The sequence below is a fragment of the Pristis pectinata genome, chromosome 5 (genome assembly GCF_009764475.1).
Source record: "Pristis pectinata isolate sPriPec2 chromosome 5, sPriPec2.1.pri, whole genome shotgun sequence".
Taxonomy (NCBI): domain Eukaryota; kingdom Metazoa; phylum Chordata; class Chondrichthyes; order Rhinopristiformes; family Pristidae; genus Pristis; species Pristis pectinata.
Genome location: NC_067409.1, coordinates 14,633,041 through 14,652,050, shown reverse-complemented (window position 1 = coordinate 14,652,050; position 19,010 = coordinate 14,633,041). Strand labels below are relative to the sequence as shown.

The window sequence follows — 19,010 nt, the reverse complement described above, 5'->3', positions numbered from 1 at the left end:
GGTCTCTGCTGATTCACCATCATACATCGTGAACATAGAACAGTACAGCATAAGAACAGGCCCTTTGGGCCACCATGTCTGTGCCAAACATGGTGCCAAATTAAACTGCCTGTACATATCTCTCCATTCCCTGCATATTCATGTGTCTATCTAACAGTCTCTTAAATGACACTGTTCTATCTGCTTCCACTTCTCACCCTGGAAACCTGTTCCAGGCACCTACCCCTCTCTGTGTAAAAAACTTACCCCAGGCATCTCCCTTAAACTTTCCCCCTCTCACCTTTAATGTATGTCCTCTAGTACTTGACATTCCTACCCTGGGATAAAGATTCTGACTCTCTACCCTATCTATGTCTCTCATAATTTTATATTCTATCAGGTCTTCCTTCACTCTCCGACTCCCCAGAGAAAACAACCCAAGTTTGTCCAACCTCTGATACCAATACCCTCTAATCCAGGCAGCATCCTGGTAAACCTCTTATGCATCCTTTCCAAGGCCCCACATCCTTCCTGTAATGGGGCCACCAAATTGCGCACAATTCCTGACTTTGCATGGGAGATTACACAATCTACCTACTGTAAAAGAGATAAGAAATAGTTGACCATATATCCCTACAAATTTCTGTAAGACCTTGACTGATGTTTGTCCCCAGCCTCATTTTCCTGCCCGATTCCAACTCCCAAATGTATATTGCATCCTTGAATATACTGAATGGCTTAAAGCTACAGGAGCAATGGGCATCCAGTTCCCTTTTGAAGGCTCCCGTTGAATCTGCTTCCACTGGCATGCCAGTCAGTACATTCAGATTTCTATCTTACCTTGATAAAAGATTTATAATGCTACAAATGCTTGGCTGGTCAGGCAGCATCAGTGGAAAGAGAAAAACAAAGCCAACCTTTCAAGCAGATAATCTTTCAATAGAAACTTTGAGTTCAGATGAAAGGCCATTTGTCAGAAATGCTAATTCTGCTTCTCCCTTCACAGAAGATACAAAAGCCTGAAAGCACGTACCACCAGCTTCAAGGAGAGCTTCTATCCCATTGTTATAAGACTATTGAAACATAACATAGAGCATAGAACATTATAGTACAGGCGCTTCAGCCCACAATGTTGTGCCGATATTTTATCGTGCTCTAAGATCTATCTAACTCGTCCCTCCCACATAGCCCTCCATTTCTCTATCATTCATGTGTCTATCTAAGAGTCTCTTAAATGTCCTAATGTGTCTGCCCCCACCACCTCTGCCGGCCGTGCGTTCCACACTCCACGCACCCACCACTCTCTGTGTAAAAAACTGACCTCTTGTACGATGAGATGGACTCTTAACCTCACAGTCTACCTTGTCATGACCTTGCACCTTATTGTCTGCTTGCACTGCACTTTCTCTGTAACTGACCGCTATATTCTGCATTCTGTTATTGCTTTTCCCTTGTACTACCTCAATGTACTGATGTGATGAAATGATCTGTATGGATGACATGCAAAGCAAAGCTTTTCACTGTACCTGGGTACATATGACAATAATAAACCAACTTACCAAATTGCCTGCCCAGATGAGAAATTACAACATTTTTTGCTGTTATTTCAGATTTCCGCTCAACCTGAAACATCGACCATTCCTTTGCCTTGACAGATGCTGCCTGGCCCAGCAGTTTGTTCTTTGTCCCCTTCCAGCATCTGCAGTCTCTTGTGTCTTCCAGCAGCAGCAACATTTTGATTCTGGATCCACTCAACAGCTTATCAATATTACATTTATGGAGGAAATTTATAATTTCCATGTCATGTCATTTTTACATCATTCATTCGTCATGGTTGCCCATGTCAGATTATTCACACATACATGGATGTCATGTTGCAGCTATACAAACATTGGTTACATGGCATCTGGTCACCACATGACAGGAAGCATGTGATACCAATAGAGAGGGTGCAAAAGAGATTCGCCAGGATGTTGCCTGGAATGGAGGGCCAGAGTTATAAGGAGAGGTTGGATAGACTGGAATGTAGGAGGCTGAGGGATGACCTTACAGAGGTTTATAAAATTACGAGGGGTGGGCATATCTAAGATAGATTGTTAGCCTCTTTTACCCCAGGACAAGGGAATTCAGAATTAGAGGGCACAGGTTGAAGGTGGGGGATAAATTTAAAGGAGATCTGAGGAGTAAGTTTTTCACACAGAGGGTGGTGGTTATCTGGAACAAGCCTCCAGAGGAGGTGGTAGAGGCAGATACAATTCCAACATTTAAGAACATAGAACAGTACAGCACAGGAACAGGCTCTTCAGCCCACCATGTCTGTGCTGATCATGATGCCGAATTAAACTAAGTCTCTTCTGCCTGTACATGATCCATATCCCTCCATTCCCTGCATATTCAAGTGTCTAACAGCCTTTTAAACAGCACTATCGCATCTGCTTCCACCACTACCCCTGGCAGGCACCTACCATTCTCTGTGTAAAACACTTGCCCTGCATATCTCCTTTGAACATTCCCCCACTCACCTTAAATGCATGTCCTCTAGTACTTGACATTTCTACACTGGAAAAAAGATACTGATTGCTTACCTCTATGCCTCTTTTATAAACTTCTGTCAGGTCTCCCCTCTGCCTCCAGTTCTCCAGAGAATACAGCCCAAGTTTGTTCAACCTCTCCTCATAGCTCATACCCTCTAATCCGGGCATTTGGACATTAAATATAGCATTTAAAAGGCATTTGGATGGGTACATAGATAAGAAAGGCGTACAGGGGTATGGGTCAAATGACAGACACCACAATCGGCATGGATGAGGTGGGCGAAAAGAGCCCGTTTCTGGCTGGGTGATTCTATGATTCTTTAACCATTGCTGCCTACCAATCACTATGCTCAAAGCCAACAAGTGGATGTAACCATAGAAACCATCACGTTGGAAAGGGTGCAGAGGAGATTTACCAGGATGCTGCCTGGTTTAGAGAGTATGCATTATGAGGAGAGACTAAGGGAGCTAGGGCTTTACTCTTTGGAGAGAAGGAGGATGAGAGGAGACATGATAGAGGTGTACAAAATATTAAGAGGAATAGACATCCAGTGCCTCTTTCCCAGGGCACTAATGCTCAATACAAGAGGGCATGGCTTTAAAGTAATGGATGGGAAGTTCAAGGGAGATATCAGAGGAAGGATTTTTACTCAGAGAGTGGTTGGTGCGTGGAATGCACTGCCTGGGGCAGTGGTGGAGGCAGGTACGTTGGTCAAATTCAAGACATTACTAGATAAGCATATGGAGGAATTTAAAATAGAGGGATATGTGGGAGGAAGGGGATAGATAGTCTTAGGCGAGGTTTAAATGTTGGCACAACATTGTGGGCCAAAGGGCCTGTATTGTGTTGTACTGTTCTATGTTCTATGAGTCCACATAAATAGAAAACTCCCATATCTCTGGTCTGCCTTTATTGCTAATCGCCCATTAGTAGTGTCTTAGGCAACATCAATGCATTGAAGCCACTGAAGTACGATGAGCAAAGATAATTTTCTCTTACTACATAGCCTAAACTTTGAAGATTCTTTTACTAATTATGTTCCTCAATCAAAGCACCAGGAAGAATTGCTTATTATTGTGTTACTCTTTGATTTTTTTCAACTGGTGACTCATTTTAAGTTCAAGAAGAAAGGGACTACACTGGAGTAGATCCTGCTGGCCAATGTCTGCTGCCTAGTCACAGACATTCAGAGACACTTAAATTATTCAACATTAAATATTTATTTTTAAAATATTTAAATTTAGCTTTTCCTTTCTGGTCTCCCTACCTAAGGGAGGATTAATTCATAATATAAACACAGCAAAGGTTCACCAGATTGATTGTTGGGATGGTGGGTTTCTCTTGTGAGGAGACATAAAGCGCACTGGGATTGTGTTCTTTAAAGTTCTCATTGGAAATGTACAACCACAGGGTAGAAGCAGCGATGACGTTTTCCCTGACTGGGCTGTCTAGAGCCAGCGTCAGTCTCAAAGTAAGGTTCAGAACACAGGTCTCTCACTTCCTGAGAAAACACTGAGCCAGAACTTTGTGATGCCACTTCCTGTGCCAAGCTGTCGGCACCTACTCCCTGTATGTCCCAGAATGTTTGGGACATCAGCATGATTTCAGAAGTCTTGAACTTGCAGGCCAAACTCTGCTGCCAAGTTCCTGGCTGCATTCTGACCCCTGTGACAGAGCACAAACTTGCTGGATTCCTTGGGATGTTAAATGGGGAATCTGCACACTGAACCCACACCACATTAGATCACAAGAGCATTCACTTGGATGGAGAAGAGCAGCTGTGAAGGAGAAGGGTACGTAAACAGTACCAAGGCTTCTTTGAATTAAAAATCATGAACACCGACTCCCTCTATCTTAAAGCTGACATGGTTTACAGTCCGAAATGCTAAATTGTTTTCTTTTCGACCTCAGTTCTAACAAAAGGGTCTGGGCCTTCAAACATTAAATGTTTCTCCTTCCACAGGTGCTACCTGACCTGTTGTGTATAAGAGGAGTTTGGGCAGCTTAGATCAGCCATGATCATATTAAATGGCGGGGCAGGCATGAAGGGCTTGATTGGCCCCTCCTGCTCCTACTTTCTTGTGTTAAGGTCACAGAGGTATAAAATCATGGAGTTGTATAGCACAGAAATGGGCCCTTCAGCCCATCATGTCCATGCCTATCGACTCTATAGGTATTGGTTTATTATTGTCACTTGTACCAAGGTAGTGAAAAGCTTGTCTTACAAACTGATCGTACAGATCAATTCATTACACAGTGCAGTTACATTGAGTTAGTACAAAGTGCATTGATGTAGTACAGGTAAAAACAATAACAGTACAGAGTAAAGTGTCACAGCTACAGAGAAAGTGCAGTGTGTAGCGGTTGCTACCGCGGAATAAAACAAGACTCTACTCGGAGGATTGCCAAACAGAACTGGTTTATTTTCCCGCCTTGCGCGGGCCCTTTAAGGGAGAATGTTCCCGCCCAAAACAACCGGCAATGACGTAAGTCCTACGTCATCAGGACTTTCCCGCGCGCGGGTTCTCCCCGTCGCTCGGAAAGACGAGGCCTGCCGCCATCTTGGGCCTCATCGCTCCAACGCCGCGCGACCTGACTGCCGAGCCGGTTCGCCCGACTAGACGGTGAGTTGCCACACAACCCCCCCCAGAACCGGCGAGACAGTCCCCAAGGTCCGTGGGCTGTGCCAGCTGCCGCTTAGGGGGGCGGCCTCTGCGTTGCGGCGTGGCAACCTCGACAGGCTGTTGCAGATCCAAATGGGCCGGTTTGAGGCGGTCCGCCGTGAAAACCTGTTCCCTGCCTCCAATGTCCAAAATAAAAGTGGATCCGTTATTCCGTATGACTCGGAACGGTCCCTCATATGGTCGTTGCAATGGCGCCCGAGGTGTGCCCCTGCGAACGAAAACAAACTTACAGTCCCGTAGTTCCTTGGGCTGGCAGGATGGGGCTTGACCGTGCCGTGAGGTGGGAATCGGGGCCAAGGCGCCAAGCTTCTCGCGCAGTCTTTGTAGGACTGCTGGGGGTTGTTCCCCTTGGTCCCGAAGGGCAGGTATGAAATCCCCAGCGACAACTAGTGGCGCCCCGTATACAAGCTCAGCTGACGAAGTGCGGAGGTCTTCTTTGGGGGCAGTGCGTATGCCGAGCAGGACCCAAGGCAGCTCGTCAACCCAGTTAGGACCCTTCAGGCGGGCCATCAAGGCCGATTTCAGATGGCGGTGAAAACGTTCCACCAACCCATTTGATTGAGGATGGTAGGCCGTGGTGGTGTGCAGCTGCGTCCCTAGCAGGTTCGTTAATGCAGCCCAGAGACTGGAAGTGAATTGGGTGCCTCTGTCTGAAGTGATGTGGGCCGGAACGCCAAAACGTGAGACCCAAGTTGTGAGCAGCGCCCGGGCACAGGAATCAGTTGTGATGTCAGCCAGGGGGGTTGCCTCAGGCCACCTCGTGAACCGGTCCACGATGGTAAGGAGGTACCGGGCTCCTCTTGAAACTGGCAGAGGGTCCACGAGGTCGACGTGTATGTGGTCGAACCTCCTACGGGTAGGCTTGAACTGCTGTGGTGGGACCTTGGTGTGTCGCTGGATTTTTGACGTCTGGCAGTGCAGACAAGTCCTGGCCCACTCACTGACCTGTTTGCGCAGGCCATGCCAGACAAACTTGCTGGCGACCAGTCGGACAGTAGATCTGATGGACGGGTGCGCCAACCCATGTACCGAGTCAAAAACGCGTCTCTGCCAGGCCGCAGGGACTATAGGGCGGGGCTGACCAGTCACAACGTCACAAAGTAGGGTCCGCTGACCTGGACCAACCAAGAAATCTCGGAGCTGCAGACCCGAGACTGCGGTTCTGTAGCTGGGCAGTTCGTCGTCGGCTTCCTGTGCGTCAGCTAGGGCCGTGTAGTCGACACCCAAGGATAGGTTGTGGATGGTTGGTCTGGAAAGTGCATCAGCAACGACATTATCCTTTCCGGAGACATGTTGGATGTCAGTTGTGAACTCGGAAATGTAGGATAAATGTCTCTGCTGACGAGCTGACTAGGGATCGGAGACTTTGGAGAAGGCAAAGGACAGAGGCTTATGATCGGTGAAAGCGGTGAAAGGCCTTCCTTCTAGAAAGTATCGGAAATGCCGGACCGCCAGATACAGCGCTAGAAGTTCCCGATCAAAAGCGCTGTACTTCAGTTCGGGCGGTCTAAGGTGCTTGCTGAAAAATGCCAAGGGTTGTCAGCGGCCTTCAAGTAGCTGTTCCAGTACCCCACCCACCACGGTGTTGGACGCGTCTACCGTGAGGGCAGTCGGGATGTCAGTCCTGGGGTGTACCAGCATCATGGCGTCTGCCAGGGCGTCTTTGGCCTTAACGAAAGCAGCCGCAGCCTCGTCAGTTCAGGTGATGTCCTTGCCCTTACCAGCCAGCAGCGAGAACAGAGGGCGCATGATACGGGCTGCTGCAGGGATGAAACGATGGTAAAAGTTGACCATCCCAAGGAATTCCTGTAGGCCTTTGACTGTGTCGGGGTGGGCAAAATGGCGGATAGCATCCACCTTGGCGGGTAGGGGTGTTGCCCCGTCGCTGGTGATTTTGTGGCTGAGGAAATCGATAGAGTCAAGTCCGAATTGGCACTTGGACGGGTTAATCGTGAGGCCGAAATCGCGGAGGCGGGAATACAGCTGGCGGAGGTGGGAAAGGTGTTCCTGGTGGTTACGGCTGGCGATCAGTATGTCGTCCAAGTAAATGAACACGAAGTCCAGGTCTCGGCCTACCGCGTCCATCAGCCGCTGGAAGGTCTGCGTGGCATTCTTAAGGCCGAACGGCATCCGAAGGAATTCGAACAGGCCGAATGGGGTGATAATCACAGTTTTGGGGACGTCATCCGGATGGACCGGGATTTGGTGGTATCCCCTAACGAGGTCCACTTTGGAAAAGATGCGGGCCTCGTGTAAGTTCGCTGCGAAGTCCTGGATGTGAGGGATGGGATAGCGGTCCGGGGTGGTGGTGTCATTCAGCCTGCGGTAGTTGCCGCAGGGCCTCCACCCTTCGGTGGCTTTGGGGACCATGTGCAGGGGCGAGGCCCAGGGGCTGTCTGACCTGCGAACAATCCCCAGCTCCTCCATGTGACGGAACTCTTCCTTTGCCAGGCGGAGCTTGTCTGGAGGTAATCGTCGTGCTCGGGCATGAAGGGGTGGCCCTGTGGTAATGATGTGGTGTCGTACCCCGTGTGTGGGCCTAGGATTTGTAAACGAAGGTGCCAAAATCGATGGGAATTCGGCTAGGAGCTTGGCGAAATCATCGCCAGAAAGGGAAATGGAGTCCAGGCGCGGGGCTGGTGGGCTGATTTCTCCCAGGGGATAGGTCCGGAGAGTGCTAGAGTGGACTAACCGCTTCCTTCGCAGGTCGACTAACAGGTTGTGGGCCCGAAGGAAATTGGCTCCTAGGAGTGGTCGGGTGATGGTGGCAAGGGTAAAGGTCCAGGTAAAATGGCTGCCGCCAAAGTGTAATTGAAGCGTACGGGTGCCGAAAGACCGTATCATTGTACCGTTGGCGGCATTGAGTAGAGGACCTGGTGGCCTGTCTCGAGTGTCGCGGCCTGTCGGGGGCAAAATACTGACCTCCGCTCCAGTATCAACGAGGAAACGCCGTCCAGATTTCTTGTCCTGAACGAAGAGGAGTCTCTGTCGGCGGCCAGCCGCCGTAGCCATCAGTGGTGGCTGGCCCTGGTGTTTCCCTGAAACTTGCAGGGTGGGCGGCATCGACGGGCCTCCGCACCCCACCTCTGACGGTAGAAGCACAGCTGGTCACCCGTGTCGTCGTCTGCGTTCCTGGGGCGTGGCTGCTCGGTTGCTGGGGCTGGGGCCGGGCGAGGTGGGCGTTGGGCTCGCGGCCTGGTGATTTGACTGACGGACGAACCGCTCTCGCGCTTGGCCCTCCACAGGACATCTGCCCGGGCGGCCACCTCACGGGGGTTGCTGAAGTCGGCGTCAGCTAACAACAAGTGGATGTCATCGGGGAGCTGTTTGAGGAAGGCCTGTTCGAACATCAGGCATGGCTTGTGTCCCTCGGCCAATGCCAGCATCTCATTCATTAGGGCGGATGGGGATCTGTCCCCCAGGCCATCCAGATGAAGCAGGCGGGCGGCGCGCTCACGACGGGAGAGGCCGAAGGTCCGGATCAAAAGGTCTTTGAAAGCCGGGTACTTATCTTCCTCCGGAGGCGACTGGATGAAGTCTCCAACCTGGGCGGCTGTCTCCTGGTCCAGAGAGCTAACCACATGGTAGTACTTCATGGAGTCGGAGGTGATCTGCCGAAGGTGGAATTGCGCTTCGGCCTGGTCAAACCAGACGCTGGGCTGAAGTGTCCAAAAGGTGGGCAGCTTGAGGGCCACTGCGTTGGCTGCTGCGCTGTCATCCATTTCGTGGGTCCAAAAGCCATTTGGACCGTCGGGGTCACCAATGTAGCGGTTGCTACCGCAGAATAAAACAAGACCCTACTCGGAGGATTGCCAAACAGAACTGGTTTATTTTCCCGCCTTGCGTGGGCCCTTTAAGGGAGAAAGTTCCCGCCCAAAACAACCGGCAATGACGTAAGTCCTACGTCATCAGGACTTTCCCGCGCGCGGGTTCTCCCCGTCGCTCGGAAAGACGAGGCCCGCCGCCATCTTGGGCCTCGTTGCTCCGACGCCGCGCGACCCGACTGCCGAGCCGGTTCGCCCGACTAGACGGTGATTCGCCACAAGTGCAATAAGGTACAAAGGTCACAAGGTAGATCGTGAGGTCATAGACCATCTCATTGTATGAGGGAACCGTTCAATAGTCTTATCACAGTGGGGTAGAAGCTGTCCTTAAGTCTAGTGGTACGTGCCCTCAGGCTCCTGTATCTTCTACCCGATGGAAGAGGAGAGAAGAGAGGATGTCCTGGGTGGGTGGGGTCTTTGATTATGCTGGCTGCTACACCAAGATAACGAGAGGTAAAGACAAGAGTCCAAGGAGGGGAGGCTGGTGTCCGTGATGCGCTGGGCTGTGTCCACAACTCTCTGCAGCTTCTTGCGGTCCTGGGCAGAGCAGTTGCTTTACCAAGCCGTGATACATCCAGATAGGATGCTTTCTATGGTACATCGGTAAAAGTTGGTGAGAGTCAAAGGGGACAAACCAAATTCCTGATCTGTACAAGAAATCAAGGTATGACCTTCGAAAAGCTATCAGTGATGCCAAGAGGCAATACCAACTCAAAATAGAGTCCCTGACCAGCTGCCGGTTATGGCAGGGCTTACATGCCATAGCAGGCTACAAGACGAAGTTGGGCTGCCTAGCTAACAACAGCGCATCCCTTCCTGATGAATTTAATGCATTCTATGCACGTTTTGAACAAAAGGGAAGTGGATTGTCACCATCCACCCTGACAGCCACTAACGCAGCTGAACCTGTGATCACAGTGGAGGACATAAGATCAGTCTTCCGGAGAGTGAACATGAGGAAAGCACCTGGCCCAGAGGTGTCCTGGGCTGCATGCTCAGATCTTGTGCAGATCAGCTGGCAGAAGTATTTGCGGACAAATTCAACCTCTCCCTGCTTCAATCTCAGGTTCCTGCCTGTTTTAAGAAGACCACTATCATCCCGGTACCAAAGAAAAGCAAGGTAACATGCCTCAATGACTACCGACCAGTGGCTCTGACATCCACCATCATGAAGTGCGTTGAGAGGTTGGTCATGGCATGCATCAACTCCAGCCTACCAGACAACCTGGACCCACTGCAATTTGCCTATCGCTGAAACAGGTCTACAGTGGATGCCATTTCCCTGGCCCTACGCTCAGCTCTGGAGCATCTGGACAGTAAAGACACATACATTAGACTATTATTTATTGACTACAGCTCTGCCTTCAGTACAATAATTCCAAGCAAGCTTGTCACCAAACTCCGAGACCTAGGACTCAACACCTCCCTCTGTAACTGGATCCTTGACTTCTAACAAACAGACCGCAATCAGTGAGGATAGGCAGCAATACCTCCGGCACGATTATTCTCAACACTGGTGCCCCACAAGGCTGCGTCCTCAGCCCTCTACTCTACTCCCTATACACTCACGACTGTGTGGCCAGATTCTGCTCTAACTCTATCTACAAGTTTGCAGATGATACCACCGTTGTAGGCTGTATCCCAAACAGCACTGAGTTGGAGTACAGGAAGGAGATAGAGAGCTTAGTGGAATGACGTCATGACAACAACCTTTCCCTCAATGTTAACAAAAGAGCTCGTCATTGACTTCAGGAGAGGGGGCGGTGTACATGCACCTGTCTACATCAATGGTGCTGAGGTCGAGAAGGTTGAGAGCTTCAAGTTCCTGAGTGTGAACATCACCAACAGCCTGTCCTGGTCAAATCATGTAGATGCCACGGCGAAGAAAGCTCACCAGCGCCTCTACTTCCTCAGGAGGCTAAAGAAATTTGGTTTGTCCCCTTTGACTCTCTAGTCCCATTTGCTTACATTAGGAACATATCCTTCTATGTCTTGCCTATTTCAGTTTCTGTTTAAATGCCTCTTTAAACATAGTAATTGTATCCGATGCCATCACCTCTGGCAGCGAGTTTCAGATATCAACCGTATTCCAAAAAAAAACTTACCTCTAATTCCCCTTAAATCTCCTACCTCTTATCTTAAAATTATCCCCACTTATGTTTGATTCCGCTACCTTGGGAAAAAGATTTTGACTGTCTATTCTATCCATGCCTCTTATAATCTTACATTCTGGCCTATTGAGAACACCTCTTAAAAAGGATCCATAAGTAACTGCAAGGTCTCCTCCTTTCACTTCTGGCCTCATGGCACACATGGTTTTGGAATAACACAGGGTTCAGTTTGCCTTAAACTTACAGTGATGATTAAACACCTGAAACTCGATTACCATCTTGAAATCACCCAGGATCCTCTAAAACTTGGGCTTCCTATGTAATTATGGCAAGTGCCACGACATGATGCTTAATTTGATTTTACAATGACCCTACAGCACAGACACAGGCCAGTCGGCCCAAAGTATTTATTCTCACCCACGAAACACCTCTCACCCTTCCACAGTGAACCCCGTCAGCCCAACTTTTCCTCTGTCCCTCACAAACTTTAAAAGGATCTGAGCTGTGAACGGTTTCTCACCTACCTTTGCAGTACAACAAAAAGTAGCGCATGTTGTGGCTAAATGAAGCACTGAAGGACGTACAGTTAGGGATCAGGTCACAGGACAGACAGCGCCGGTTAAACGTTCCGCTGGTTTCCGCACTGGAAGGTAGAAGAATGTTTTTTAGCAGGTACACCAAACGCTATTATCATGCAATGGATATTTGAATATATATAATGACTTTTATTTAGTCAAAATAACTTAAGGTGATGAATTCCCTAATGTAAACTGGTAGTAATATAAGCCTATTAAAGTCACAAAGATGTGTGTTAACCTTCTCCAGCCCTATGGGGGTTGCTTTCCTGATTTTCGCTGTCCTTTGATGGTTTTGGCTCCAAGCTTTGAAATCCCCACAAGCACTCCCTCACCTTCTTTCTCTCATTTTCTCTCAATCTCTCACAATCCCTCTCTCTCATCTCCTTTCACCCTCTTATTTCTGCTCTCACATCCTCTCTCCCTCTCCCTCCTTCTCTCTCTCACACACACACACACACACACACACACACACACACACACACACACACACACACACAGACACATACATACAGATGTGCACACACACACAGACAGACACACAGACACACACATACATACAGACACGCACACACACACATACATACAGAGACACACACACACAGACAGACAGACACACGCAAACTTCAGGACTCTACATCACCAAGTATTTGGTCACCTGTCCCAATGACTGCGGGACTTGGAATCAAAATTTTAACTTCTATAAAACATCTTTGAACATTTTATTCCATTAAGGATAGTACTTACATTCAAATTGTGGCAATAATTTAGAAATATTTATTCGTGTGACTGTACAAGTGTTTTTGTCATTTCCAAACTCACCTTGTTCCTTAAATTCTGATGGACATTTAAGTGAAAAATGTATTGTTCTGAACTAATTACCTGACATTCAAAATCCACTTTAAGTTTTTTTTTACAGGAGATTAATTTAACTGGTGAAAGAACGGTAGTGTAGCAGTTAGTGTAACGCTTTACAGCGCCAGCGACCTGGGTTCAAGTCTGCTGCTGTCTGTAAGGAGTTTGTACATTCTCCCCGTGTCTGCATGGGTTTCCTCCGGATGCTCCGGTTTCCTCCCACATTCCAAAGATGTACAGGTTAGGAAGTTGTGGACACGCTATGTTGGTGCCGGAAGCGTGGTGACACTTGCAGGCTACCCCCAGAACACTCTACGTAAAAGATGCATTTCACTGTGTGTTTCGATGTACATGTGACTAATAAAGATATCTTATCTTATGAAAATAAAACCTTTCAGTGCATGAAGTCTGTGTCAACTTTGAAACACTAATTTACACCAATCTCATTTCATTCTCACCACATTCTCATCAACTCCCCCCAGACCTTACCACTCATGGTGCAATTTACAGTGGTCAATTAACCTACCAACCCACACATCTTTGGGTCGCAGGAAGAAACCTGAGCATCTAGATGAAACAAATGCAGTCACAGGGAGAAATTGCAAAATCCCCACAGACAGCACCTGAGGTCAGGATCGAACCTGGGTCTCTGGAGCTGTGAGGCACCAGCTTTACTAGCTGTGCCACTGTGCCCTTCCAAAATATTGTTGGACTCTTTGTGAAGTAGTGTGTCTCAGTCTGATCTTTCCTTATTTCTGTGCAATACACTGGCCTTTCAAAAGATTTGGGATTTGATTCTGGACTTTGTATGATCCTCTGCCAACCACTAGGTGGCAGATTGACACTCTCTGACTCCCTCTCTCTCCCTCTACATGGTACAGAAACATTTCGCTTCTGTTTTGGGCTTCCCTGCCCTCTCTCTGGTGTGCTATTGATTAGCAGAAACTCACTGTGTAAGCAATTGTAGGCATGAATCCAAACATTACCTTTGGGCATCAATATATCAATATATCAACTTGAAGAGCTTCAGAGGCAGCACAGCATGTAAATTACTGGGCCGAAAGTAAATAATTTAAACAGTCACTCTCCTGAGCAATCAACTGTATTCAGCTTGTCTGAGCAATATGAGCCTTAGGAGGAGCCGCAGCCACTGGAGAGAGAGGAGTCAGCCAAACATAGCTGTAAATAAAGACCAAAGCAAGGAACAAGCTGCTGGAGGAACTCAACTAGTCAGGCAGCATCTGTGGAGACAACCTTCAGGTCAACTTCTCGGGTCAACCTCTCAGGTCAAGACTCTGCATCAGGGCTGAGAGTGCAGAGGGGAGAAAGTCAGTATAAAGGCAAGAAGGGAAGGTATGAGGCAGGAGCTGGCAGGCGACAGGTGAATCTGGGTAAGCAGGAAGACGATGGGCAGATGGTCAGGTGGGGGAGGGAAGGGTGGAGATAGCGACAGAGACTGGGAGGTGATAGGCGGAGGGGACAAAGGCTGCAGGTGATGGAATCTGATAAGAAAGAAAGGTGGTGAGTGGAACCAGATAAGGGAGGGATGGTGGGAAGGTGGGAACAGTATGGGAGGGGATAGGAGACCCAGTGGGTTGAGTGTGTGGGGGATAGGAAAGAAATGGGGACTAGGGGTTGGAGGGGTGGTCTGGTAAGAAGGGGATGCGTGAGAGAATCTGAATGGATCGTAAGGAGAGAGAAAGGAACAGAAGATATGTGGGTTACATGAAACTGGAGCATTCAATGTTCATGGCAGGCATGGTAGTGTAGCGGTTCGCATAACGCTATTACAGCGCCAGCGACCTGGGTTCAATTCCGGCCGCTGTCTGTAAGGAGTTTGTACGTTTTCCCCGTGTCTGCGTGGATTTCCTCCAGGTGCTCCGGTTTCTTCCCACATTCCAAAGACGTACAGGTTAGGAAGTTGTGGGCATGCTATGTTGGCGCCAGAAGCGTGGTGACACTGGCGGGCTGTCCCCAGAACACTCTATGCAAAAGATGCATTTCACTGACATGTGACTAATAAAGATCTCATTTTATCTTTCTTCATGCTATTGGGTTGTACACTGACCAGGCAGAGAGACAAAAGACCAAAGCCTCAGAAGACGAGCAGGTTGTGATCATAGCAGGTGCACCAGGGCTGTGCTCACTAGTGCACCAGGGGCATCAGTGAGAAAGTTCCCCATTTGGTGGGTATTGGTGGGCAGTTGGGCCACCACGGATACACCTCATCGACATGATACTCATGTCAAACACTCGCAAGTGTATACGTATACGGGAGGCTATGGAGCAAGTGCTGGTAAATGGGATTAGTATAGATGGGTACTTGATGGCCAGCATGGGCTTGGTGGGCCGAACAGCCTAAGTCTGTGCTATGTGACTCTATGACTTTATATAACCAATTGACCACACACACACACACACACGCATGCACGCACGCACGCACACACACACACACGCGCGCACACACACACACACACACACACACACACACACACTTACACACATAGTGTAGCAGTACGGCATAGTGTAGTGGCAGGCACGGTAGTGTAGTGGTTAGAGTAACACTATTACAGTGCCAGCGACCTGGGTTCAATTGCGACCACTATCTGTAAGGAGTTTGTAAGTTCTCCTTGTGTCTGTGTGGGTTTCCTCCGGGTGCTCCGGTTTCCTCCCACATTCCAAAGGCGTACGAGTTAGGAAGTTGTGGGCATGCTATGTTGGCGCCGGAAGAATGCCGACACTTGTGGGCTGCCCCCAGAACACTCTATGCAAAAATGATGCATTTCACTGTGTGTTTCGATGTACATGTGACTAATAAAGAGATCTTATCTTATGCACAAGTACACAACCACACACACAATATACACGGAGAAGCATACACACATACTTACACAGACACAAGAACAACTATACAAACACAAACACGTAAACACGTGCCACCTACATACAAGCATATATGCATACACATGCATACAAACACATGCACACAATCTCAACACACATGAAAACACATACACAGACTCAAGCACAGCATACAGTACATACATAACCAGACATAAGTACAATACACATGGAGAAGCATATATGCATATATACATATGTGCAAGTTCACACAGATACAGACCCACACACACTTACCTGTACAATTGTCGACGCAAGGGAGAGTCCTCTGTGCTCAGAAAGTAACTGTGGATAAAAGAAACAGATTAATTGAATAGCTTGTTTTTTTCCATGTCAATGTATCAATAGGGCAGAGTATACATTAACAAATTAGAGGTGCATATAACGTGGAAAATGCAAAAATCATAGGGCGCTTTAGTCTACATGTAGACAAGGTAAACCAAATGAGCACTAACTTGTCCTCAATAGTGTTGAGGATGAATTCTTGGAGCCAAAAAGTTAGAGTTGTACAGCAGAGAAACAGGCCCTTCAGCCCATCACATCCATGCTGACCTTTTTACCTATCTACACGAATCCCAATTGCCCTCATTAGGTCTGCATCTTTCTGTGCCGTGCCTGTCTAACGGCTTCTTCAATGTAATAATTGTATCTGATTCCGCCACCTCCTTTGGCAGCTCGTTCCAGATATTAACCACTCGCTGTGTAAAAACTTTCCCCTCAAATCCCCTTTAAATCTCCTTCCCCTCACCTTAAACCTATGCCCTCTTGATTTTGATACCTCTACCATGGGAAAAAGATTCTGACTACCTCCCTATTTATGCCTCTTATAACTTTATATACCTCTCAGATCACCTCTCAGCCTCATTCGCTGGGAAAACCAGTCTGTCCAGTCTATCCCCATAACTAAAGTCCTGCAACCCAGAACTAGCGAATCTCCTCTGCACTCTGTCCATTGCAGCAAGCACACCCTTCCAATGGTGTGGCCATCAGAATTGCACACAATCCACCAAGTGCAGCCAAATTGGTGTTTTGTAAAGTTGCAACATAACATCTCAGCTTATATACTCTGACCTCTGAAGGCGAGCACACCATATGCCTCCTTCACCATCCTATGGATCCAGATCAGCATGTTGAAAAATCGATAAGCAACTGGCTATTTTTTATATCAGGTATTGGGCAATGAGAGAGGGTGAGTTGTTGATCTGGTTGCTAGGGGCCTTTAGGAAACTGTAGTGTAGTGGTTAGCGTAACGCTAGTACAGCGCCAGTAATCCGGGTTCAATTCCGGCCGTTGTCTGTAAGCAGTTTGCATGTTCTCCCCATGGCTGCGTGGGTTTCCTCCGGGTGCTCTGGTTTCCTCCCACATTCCAAGACATACGGGTTAGGAGGTAGTGGGCATGCTATGTTGGTGCCAGAAGCGTGGCGACACTTGTGGGCTGCTCCCAGAACAGTCTATGCAAAAAAGATGCATTGCACTATGTGTTTCGATGTACATGTGACTAATAAAGACAGCTTATCTTATCTTATCTTATCTTATCATAGAGTTTCATGCAAACATTTGAAAGTGATTTAGTTCAATCAGAAAGGAGGCTCTTAAATAAAGAAAGCAAACAGGAAAGCAATGAGGTGTGAGTTAGTTATCAATCAGGGAAACACATTGAAGTATATGACGGTAAGTAATCAAGGGTTAATATACAGTGATCAATGAATTAATTAATCACAAGTAATCACTTTAGTGCAAAGTAAAATGAGAGGTATTCAGGCATGGCAATCATGAAGCTATAGTGTTAGATCGCAGGAAAATATTCACATTTCCAAAAAGTGTATTAAGCCCGAATATTGGAAAAAAAATGAGAATTCAGCAAAGGAGAATCGAGGCATTGATAAGGAAAGGGAGAGCAAAATATGAGAGTGATCAAGTGAAAAACATATCAGGGGACTGTAAACACTTCTTGATGCAAAAACCAAAACATTAGGGCAAGTTACTGGGCGTCACTTACAGAATGAGACAGGAGAAGTTAAGTTGGGCAATAAGGGAATATCCAAGAAATTAAATACTTTATGCCTCTCGTCATGTAAGAAAACATGAAAGTACTTTCTGAAGGGTGCCACAGTGGCACAACCAATAGAGCCTTTGCCTCATCACTCCATCAGTTCAGGTTCAATCCTGACTTCTGGTACTGTCTGTGTGGAGTTTGCATGTTCTACATATAGAACATTACAGCACAATACAGGGCCTTCTGCCCACGATGTTGTGCCGACATTTTAGGGCAGGCACGGTAGTGTAGTGGTTAGTGTAACGCTTTTACAGCGCCAGCGACCCGGGTTCAATTCCGGCCACTGTCTGTAAGGAGTTTGTATGTTCTCCCCGTGTCTGTGTGGGTTTCCTCCAGGTGCTCGGGTTTCCTCCCACATTCCAAAGACTTAAGGGTTAGGAAGTAGTGGGCATGCTATGTTGGCGCTGGAAGCGTGGCAACACGTGGGCTGCCTCCGAAACAGTCTACGCAAAAGATGTATTTCACTGTGTGTTTCGATGCACATGTGACTAATAAAGAAATCTATCTTAAGATAATGGAGAACAGATCCCAAGAGTGTCTGCTCCAATGCGTCCAAGGCATGTTGGAAAATTCTCTCCATTTATCCTACCAGTTCTGTGATATCTTGAAAGTTTTAATCAAATCACTGATAAATTCCAGAGAATGTCACCCTGATTCGTGCAATTTCTTTTGATACCTTTGTGGAATATTCAAAGTGTACTTCTTCCTATGCTGTGGTTCTCAGAACAGCTGATGGTGCTCCATGCATGGCTTAACTAGAGTTTTATGCAGCTGTGAAATGCTTTCTACCATCTGGTACATTAGATATAAGGACCAGAATCCTATCAATTTCTTTTCATTATTTTGTGTTCCCGATTTCACAAACTCCTTTCACCCATCTCTACATCTATCCTTTTACCACTTACAAATGATCTACCCTGTTAAGTTTGACTTTACACACATCTACACAAAAATCCACGTCACTTTTCACCTAATTTCTTAATCCATTAATATCTATTTGCAATGTAATGGTTCCTACTCTGGTGCTTGTAATCTCATCTGTCACTGTGTATTCAACAAGTTTGGCTCTTCTCAACTGCTTCTGGTGTGATGTGCTCTTTGTCACTCCAACCAATCCTTCATGATTACAACCAGCTCTACTAAATCCGTCTTTAATTTCCAGCTGTTACAGTTATCCTTAATAGCGCTCCACATTGGGCAGAGTCCCAGCCTCATGATAAAAACTTCCCACCTTCACCTTTAAGTCACTAAGAGTTTATTGTCACTGTTAACAGGACTGTGTGCAATTCTGATTGCCCCGTGACAGGAAGGATGAAGAGGCTTTGGAAAGGGTGCAGAAGAGGTTTACCAGGATGCTGCCTGGATTAGAGGGTATGAGCTATAAGGAGAGGTTGTTTTCTCTGAAGCGTCAGATGCTGAGGGGAGACCTAACAGAAGTTTATAAAGTTATGAGAGGCATAGATAGGGTAGACAGTTAGAATCTTTTTCAT

General features: G+C 47.4%; 1 protein-coding gene across 5 annotated transcripts in view; it reads right to left on the bottom strand.

Moving 5' to 3' along the window:
* The window catches only part of dpp6a (dipeptidyl-peptidase 6a), a 546,960-nt gene that overhangs the window by 48,476 nt on the left and 479,474 nt on the right, over nt 1-19,010 (bottom strand). For all 5 annotated transcript variants that reach the window (XM_052015996.1, XM_052015997.1, XM_052015998.1 and 2 more), the window contains 2 exons: nt 15,702-15,749; nt 11,658-11,776 (listed from right to left, as the gene is read on the bottom strand). In XM_052015996.1, the coding sequence (XP_051871956.1) occupies nt 11,658-11,776; nt 15,702-15,749 (167 nt within the window). The remainder of the gene's footprint in view (nt 1-11,657; nt 11,777-15,701; nt 15,750-19,010) is intronic.